This window comes from Cottoperca gobio, chromosome 15, assembly GCF_900634415.1.
Source record: "Cottoperca gobio chromosome 15, fCotGob3.1, whole genome shotgun sequence".
Taxonomy (NCBI): domain Eukaryota; kingdom Metazoa; phylum Chordata; class Actinopteri; order Perciformes; family Bovichtidae; genus Cottoperca; species Cottoperca gobio.
Genome location: NC_041369.1, coordinates 20,585,624 through 20,594,400, shown reverse-complemented (window position 1 = coordinate 20,594,400; position 8,777 = coordinate 20,585,624). Strand labels below are relative to the sequence as shown.

General features: G+C 42.3%; 1 protein-coding gene across 1 annotated transcript; it reads left to right on the top strand.

Annotated features, from left to right (window-relative positions):
• Positions 1 to 2,806: 2,806 nt before the first annotated feature.
• Positions 2,807 to 7,947, top strand: LOC115019695 (ewing's tumor-associated antigen 1 homolog). Its single transcript, XM_029449185.1, has 6 exons — positions 2,807 to 3,166; positions 3,764 to 3,889; positions 4,194 to 4,258; positions 4,373 to 4,482; positions 4,676 to 6,066; positions 6,740 to 7,947. Exons 1-5 carry the CDS (start codon positions 3,025 to 3,027, stop codon positions 5,145 to 5,147), a joined length of 915 nt encoding a protein of 304 aa, XP_029305045.1. The 5' UTR covers positions 2,807 to 3,024; the 3' UTR covers positions 5,148 to 6,066; positions 6,740 to 7,947.
• Positions 7,948 to 8,777: the final 830 nt, after the last annotated feature.

Genomic DNA, 8,777 nt, shown 5'->3' with positions numbered 1-8,777 from the left:
CTACACAAATCTCTCTGCATCCAGTCTACACTGTTTTCACTTTCTCTCTCGCTTTCTTTCTCTCTCACACACACACACACACACACACACACACACACACACACACACACACACACACACACACACACACACACACACATACACACACACACACACACACACTATCCCAAGGAGGTATACAAGCACCATCTAGTGCTTTATTCTGGAAATTGCTCTGCAGACTGTCAGAAATGTGCTGAAGGAAACCGAGTCTTCAGTTCCTTCCCTTCTAGATCGTTTGTTCTTAAGAGATTTAACGTCAACATTGTCAACACAGAGATGGTAAATTAATTGTTGCATCACATGATGAGAATAAGATAAAACCAGGATCAAACCCATCACATTTAGTATAAATAAATAAATAAAAACAGTAAAATACCGATGATTGATTACATGTCCACTCCCTAATTGCTCCTCCTCATCACCCTGACCTCTGACCTCTGTGCATGTGTTTCACAAGGTGTGAGCAATAGAGACTTTTTGAATCTACATCTATCTACAAGTGACTTAACAATCATTAAACCTCCACTAATCCCTTGTCATAAGTTTAGTTTCCTTTCCACTCATTTGACTAAAACGTGTGCATTTTCTTTTTTACATTTATGGAACAAAATGGCAAATACAGTTTAAACCAGCGGTGTCAAACTCATGTTAGTTCAGGGGCCACATGCAGCACAATCTGATCTCAAGTGGGCCGGACCAGTAACATCACAGCATCATAACATATAAATAACAACAACTCACAATGTTTCCCTTCGTTTTAGTGCAAGAAAGTACATTCTGAAAATGTTCAAACTTAATCTTTTTACAAAACATTATGAACAACCTGAAAGTTCTCAAGAAGAAAAGGAGCAATTTCAACAATAGTATCAGTTTATCATTTACACATGTGTGTTACAACAGCGACTACGTTCAGACTCCTCAGAACTGGACGTCACGTTTGACGAATGTGTTTTAATTAGAAGTGTAAATTTATTTGTGACTAAGATTTTGACACTGACGTTCGCTCCCTTAGCACACTAAAACTAAAGATAAGCCGCTGACCCATCAGCCACCTTGGCTCAAAAAAGCCTCGCTGACATACTTAGCCTAAGTGCACCGTATTAATAGTTTCTTTGACCTTTGATCCTAAGGCTCGAGACTTATCACTTAAGATTGGTTATGAAAGTATTCTTGCCTTAATGTACCTCAGTGAGCTGCAGTCAAGACGCTGACATTTGACTGTTGCTCAGAGCATATCTGGTGACTGAGGCTTAGAGTCGTCCTCTGCTCAGAAATGTGCCGCTGTTGAGAACGACGTGTGTGCAGAGTTACACACTACAATGCTGCTTTCACATTCGTCTCTGCGCTTATCTTAAATCTGAGTTTAAGACGTGTGCGTACAAGAATGATTTGTGACATCAACTTACCTTATACTTAACCTGAAGAATGCCAAAGTGTGATTTTTATGTTACTTGTATTCTGCATGTTTGAATGACTGAGAAGAAGAACACTACGCTGAATTAAAACCAATGCAGATTGAATTATTATGTTATGTCAGTTTCATCCCACACTTTCCATTTGGACTCTTTGTTTTTGGATTATTGGCAGCATTCAAAAAGGTTTAAACCAACACAACACATCCGACCTTGGTGGGGGCAGAATGATAAAGTCTTTGACGTTTACTCTCCACCCACCTTCATCAAGGCAGAGACAGTGACATCAAGAGAACTAACTAAAGAACTATATTATTAGAAGTTGACTCATCTGACCTGCTGATATCTGATTGTTATTGAAAAGGACAAAGATTAATCCTCACCGTCTGATAATCATAAAGGGAAACCAGTTGCAGACACAGCTACAGTCGTAGCAACCTCAACAGACCTTTGTGGCATGTCTGCCAAACACCATGTAATATGAATTGAGCACACAAATTAGTTTGAGTCACATAATAAACATTTGCGGAAAGTGTGATTGATATATTTGACAATATGCTTGCAATCCAGACAAACAACAACCTTGACAACAAGGCCTCCACAAACAAACACGCTGCGGGCCCAATGAAGGCTGCACAATGACTGGCTAAACATATGGGGAGACCTGCTTGGTAGTACCCGGCTGTCTGCCATAATATTTACTGTACTGCTTGCAACCAGCCAAGAGTAATACAAGCTCAGATTTAATGTCTGTATTCCAGGAAGTTCCCGGATAAAGCACAGAGTTGTTGAAACTAACTTTGAAATGGAAAAACTGTAATTGTGATAATTGTTTTTTTCAGAACAACGATAATGTTGTTGGACACTCACAACATTATGAGACACATTTTACTTTGTGTTTACCAGGACTGTAGTCTGAAGCACTGGTACACAACTCTTTCTGTAAAAAAACACCACAATTTAAAAATAAATAATAATAAATAAATAATATAAATTACAAATAAATGTTTTAAACAGTTTAAACAGCAAAAGTTACTTAGAGTAGGCAAAATAACAATTATTAAGTATTTTATCATGAGGTTTTTATTACTGGTGCATTTACATGAAAGCAACATTTCAATGATGTAGAGCTAATCTACTATTACTTATTTCATGTTCTGTCTTTTGCAATATACTGTCTTGTTTAGTTTACTGTAACAATGCATTGTATTTATACGTAAATAAAAAATCTACAAAGTAACTTGTATCTAAAGCTGACACAAATAAAATACTCTTGAAATGAAATACTGACCAGCTCAGCTCAGTTTAATCTGCCGCTCCAAAACTGTTGCAGCGCCGTTTGACGAATTGCGATAAAAGCTACCCGGCATCCGTACTTTGATGACGTTGCGACCAAACATGGCGGAATGAGCAAAATTTGAAAACACAACAAAAGTTGTTTGTGAAAAACATGAACAAACTGTGAATATAACGTATCAGCCGGGCTGTCCTAAACCACGAAGCAACCACTGCTCGGTTATTACAACAATGTTCAGCAGAGGTTCCGCCGTTAATGCAGTTTCAGTGAACGATGTCAGAGCCGGAGACGCATGTTGTTGCTCCTGAGTTCACTGAGCTGTGGAGGAGTGTTTCCAAACTGAGCCGCAACAAAGTACAAGACAACACAACAGGACAACACATGGCTGCTACATCAGCATCGGTCCTGTGTAAAGGTGAGGCTGCGGGATCGATTGTATTAGTTAGCACGAGAAACTACCGAAGTGATGGATTGAAGCCTTGTAACCCTGGAGGAGTGGCGGCGGCCATTAGGCAATCAAACACAATGTGATCCTGACAACATGCTCATTTAAACTGACTTTACCTTATCTCATTTCACAATACAAACCTCTTCCTTTGTTTTAAGAAAGCTTAGACATTCAGGAAGGAGTGACAATGTTGATCCACATGTGGGACAACAGGTTATATGTTTAGTGACATTGTATTTGGATTGTGCTTAAACTTGCACAACAAACTGTTGCCTTGGCACAACGTCAGGATGATGTTTTGGGATTCAATTTGACTGGCCATGTTGGAAATCCTATAAGATGTTATCATGTTTTTTGTTTGCATTGTATGTTTTTGCAGGACTGTTAACATATTCAATGTTCTGACAGCATCTAAATCCTTTATGTTACACTAGAAGGACACACGTGCCAGTCTAATCTTGTGTATTACAAGTGCACAAAACTAATTGTAACCACAGCACATGGACTGTGGAGGATTCAGCTGATATGATAAAGCCTCACACTTGATATGTGTTTGATGCACAGATTGGCAGAGTCCTAAGCGCAGAGATTGCAGCAGATACCCCGGCCTGAATAATGGGGATTCTCCAGGTGATGTGGAACCAACACAAGACATTTTCTGGGATCCCACATCGCCCACAGCTAGTACTGGTAAACATCTGTTTGCTTTACATGTGCTGTTATTTCTACAGGCTTTCACATCTGAATGACAACATGCACACGTGCTGAAGATGCTTCATGCTGTTTTACTTAGTCACCATATGGTGTAGGGATAGAAACTATTACCTAGATACAACTAATTGTTGTGTGACAATGTCATGAATGCTTTAAAAAATGACTTCCTTCTGTGCGTTTGAATGAAAAGTATTAAGGATATTTATCATATGTGATTTACATTGGTTTTAAGGCTGTTTAATAATTATAATAATAGTAATTGTTCCTGTCGGTTTTGCAGGGTCGGGGCTCAGGAACACAAGAGTTGTGGAAATATCAGATATTGTCAACCGCATCGCTCCAAAGGTCAGTTGTTTCTGTGTGTGTCACTCAGTTCGCTCGGCTGCACTGAGGTTTTTAGGCTTTTTCAGTTCATATTTCTGAAAGAAAATGTTCAACGTACGCTTGTGTCTTGCACAGGATGTGAAACGAAAGGGGACTGACTCCCCTCTGCTGCAGTGGATAGGGGACAGTGCCGTCCCTTGCACACCCGACATCCGAAAGCCAAGAGTCAGGAAGAAGTCATCTCGGTGCGTAATCTATTTATAGACCCAGATGCTCGCTGACTGGGGACCTGTGGTTTTATTCCCGACATCAACAAACACTTTACACAAGCGTCTTTGGTCGTTTTCACCTGTAGAGCTTTGTTTATTGTCTGACTTAGTAGAAGACCGTTTTGTCTTCTTTGCGTTGCTGATTGTCTCCCTCGCTTCCTCTCTACAGGCAGAGCAGCGTCGACCTCGTGAAGCTGGCCAGACAGTTTGACGAAAACATGCAGCAAGACAGGGAGACTTCCGAACGGCTTAACACGGTCAACAATAACCTCAATGAATGTGTGAACACTTCCAAAACTAAAGTGTCAGAGACATCATTCCCCAACAATGTGAAGGACCTGAAGTGTCCGTCCTCATCGGAGCATGTGGAGGCCGAGCTGCACGCTCTGTTTGACTGCTCCACTCAGAGAGTCAGCGGCCGGCTGAGCCAGGGCTCCTCAGCATCGCCAGAAATAAAACGCCAACCTTTGACCTCGGCTTTAGCCGAACCCGGACAATTAGCCCTCAAGTCAGCTGACAGGCCTGGCCCAGCTGCACATGAAGAAAATGGATTCGTGGTATTAGTGCGAACAATTGTGACGACTTTGAAGACGACTGGGAGAATGATGACCTCCTTAACGACTCTTTTGTGCTGGCGATGAACCAGAATCCGGACACTAACCCTAAAAGCACCTTGCAGTCCAACACTAAGACAAACACTTCTCAGTTCACCTCTGTTTGCAAGCCCTCTGCAAACAGGAGCTCTGCACATCAGTCTTCACACTTGCACTCAGACACTCGCTGCAGTGCTCTCCAGGAACATGTGTCCCAAGCCAAAGACTACCAACCGAAGCACTTTCAAGTTAGAGCCCAACCCTTACTTCCAGCACAAGACGGCTGCCAACGAGGTTTCCAAGTCTAGCTTCACGGTTCTACAACCTAAGTCCAAGACGTGTGAGCAGAAAGCTGCCGGCACAAAGACACTGTCTATTCCTATTCCTGACAAGATCACTAAATATCAGAAGGGGACTGGTGTAGCGGCAGACTCTGTTAAAGACATTGCAGACAGCTTATGGGACGATGGGGACGATGACGCGCTGCTCTACCAGGTATGTGACAGCGTGGAGAGGATCTCCAACAGTCAGCCGCAGCAAACCAGCCTCAGAAACTGCCAAGACGAACAAGAAATTGCTGCAGAAAGACAGCGAAAAACCCCAACGCGCTTGCCAATTGACTCGTCCCGGCTCATGGACGCCGATGCCAGTGCTAATAGACAGTCGGCATGTGCTTTTGTTCGCTCTAACTCATTACCGGCGACTAGCAGTGAAACTGTGAACTACCAAGGATGGAACGTTCCCATGAAAGATGCCAACAACAAATCACAGATGTCTCAGAGCCTCCCAGGAAGCCGTGTGAGTCTGGGCACATTTAACCAGCGCAGGGATTCCTCTGGAACTTTCCAGACTGGGAATGTGCATATGAAGCCATATACAGTGACAGCCAGGACACCGCAGAACTGCAAGTCCCATTACACAGCCTTCAAGAGAAATGTCTCCGACTCGGCAGCTATAAGCAACAAAGGTACGTCTTAAATGTGTGTTCGATCCTGAGCTCTATTAAAGCACAATATACTGTGTGTGTGTGTGTGTGTGTGTGTGTGTGTGTGTGTGTGTGTGTGTGTGTGTGTGTGTGTGTGTGTGTGTACACACCAATAAGATGAAGCTGTTGCACTTCTTGGTAAATGGTTATTTGCGGTTAACTCGATGCATCTTTGCAGTTTGTCTTTTCCCTCAACTGTCCTCAGTACTTAACGATAAGACTGGATGTTGAAGTGAAAGCTCCCAAGTAAAACAGATGTCACATGTTGTTCTTATAATCATTGACAGTTCAGTGCATATGCACATGAACAATTCTTCCCCAAAGCAAGTAAACAGTGCAGTGGCTTTAATTTGCGACGCTGTCAAGAGTCCAAACCCCAGGAAGCTTCAGCGCCAGTGAACTGCAGACTGATTTTCCTCTGGACATGGAGGTTTTCTGCTTCCATATGAGCTTCTCCATGGGCACACCGCTGGTTCTAGTTATGGTAGCGAAACTGCCATGTTGTCAAATTAAAACTCAGCTGTTCAAAGTCATAGCAGTGACACACACGTTCTGATTTAGGCTGATTTGGGCCTGTTCTCTTCAGTGTTTTAACTCTCGACGTTTCTTCGCTCATATTTAGCGTTTCCGTTCATTTTTCTCGCTTCTCTTCCAGTTTTCGTCACAAGCCAGATGACATTGAAGTGCTCTGCAGCCGAGATCGAGAGGAAGAAGCAGGAGGCGTTGGCCAGGAGGCGACTGCGGATGCAGAACGCCTCAAAACCATAAAGGAGCTTCGTCCCGACTGAAGGGATATTATTTTACCAGCCTGCACAGAAACACCAGTGGCTCAGCCGCCTCCTCACTTATGATAACGTCTAAGATGGTATCATGTTCGTATTAATAGTTCAGTGTTAAAGATTTATTACAGAAAGGACCTCTGTGTCTATTCAAAAGAAATGTGTCCGTTTGGGCGTTTTAGCTGCAGATGTGGAAACGTGCTTATGAGAAGCCGGTTTTACGCACAGATAGTTTTAAGTCTCAGATCCGCTGCTGAGGTCACAATAAGAGATTCTTCTCACAAACTGACTCAGAAACAGTTCTGTTTGAACATTGTCATGTAATCTCTCTGCACATATTGTTTGCTGATGTTTGCTTTTGTTTAAAATGAGTAAATAGTTGCATCTGTGTTTCTTCTCTCACTGCAACACTACGGGCTGACAGACGTTAAAACACAGCGTGGTGATGTATCAGACATCTGCAATGTGCAGGAACTGATGTGTTCTCTGTGTGTGTGTGTGTGTGTGTGTGTTTGCTACAACAGATTATGTGCCACAATATTCGGCACGTATCAAAGCTTTGTAATAATAAAAAATATTGCTTTAGTTTTAGTGTTGTACCACAATCTGAAACCTTTCTTCGGGGCCAAACTACAAATGAATAACATGTCAGATTTGAGTTTTCCTCCACATTTGGCTCGTGCATGTTACATCGTTTATCCTTTTTACTTTTGCACAGAATGAAGTGTCCTACTGTAACGACAGTGTTGTGGTCCTCCCATGCACTACGCACCTGAAGACGATGGCCTCACCTCAGTTCCTTGAAGTTTTGATCAGCTGTGTTATGAGTGTACACCTGTAGTAGACGGGTGAGACAACTATCAGATTCAAATGTTGGCGTCCTCTTTGTTTCTGCCTCAGTGCCTTCTATGACTTGACTCCAGCCCCCGTTACTTCACAACAACATGATGGACTTGGCTGCACACACATAACTTATGTCATTATGTTTATGTCTTGTATGATCACATACTATTACTATTTGTTATGTTTTTGCTCTAACCTGCCAAACCTAAAACAAAGGAATAAACATTTCAGACTGAATAAACTGCTTCAATCGTATTTGGTGCACTTCTATGAGAGGAAAGAAACATATGGAGCCTCAGATGCAGACGGTACGATGTGTTCTGCTGTCAGACGTCTCCGTCAAGAGTAAAGTTTATCCACAATGTGTAAAATACAAAACAAGCTCACTACAGTTTATAACGGATCTTTCGACAGCAGCCATGTGAGACATCAGGTCGTGGAATTACTCAAACTGCAACACAGCCAATCAAAATGTCTGATTTACCCAAACATTTAAAGAACAAACGATCTGGCAGAACTTCGGCCCGATCCTAAAATGAATTTGGGGCGAAACATTAATGAGCTTTATCTGTAAAGTGCCTGCCGGGCTTTAAAGGAGTACTGCAGGGATTTAGTGATGCACTTTCATAGCAGTAGAGGACAAGATATCCTGACTTGTAGTCCACTTAATAAGTCAAAGCATCCTACATTTCCCATAATGCAACTGTGTAGCTGCAGAAGACGTCGTCCTGCTGTTTTCACAGGCTGAGTTCTCCTTGTGTCATATTGGTGGAGTTCCCCTTTAAGAAGACACTTTGTAGATGTGTTTTTGCTGCATCATTGGATCAAACAGCTGGGCAGGATTGTGAGTTTACACACACTGCCTCCTCTCTGCAGTTATTGGCTTCCATTACTCTAACCTCTGGGTATTGCATGACTGTTGACAGGTCAAGCAGATATGATGGGCCCATTTTGCAAACACTCAAATCTGTTTTCAACAAGTTGCTGCCTGAAAAGGAAGAGCATTGTGAACGTGCAGCAGCCTCAGTGCGGAGCATATTATTGTTATTAGACGTGAGGGATTATTTTTAA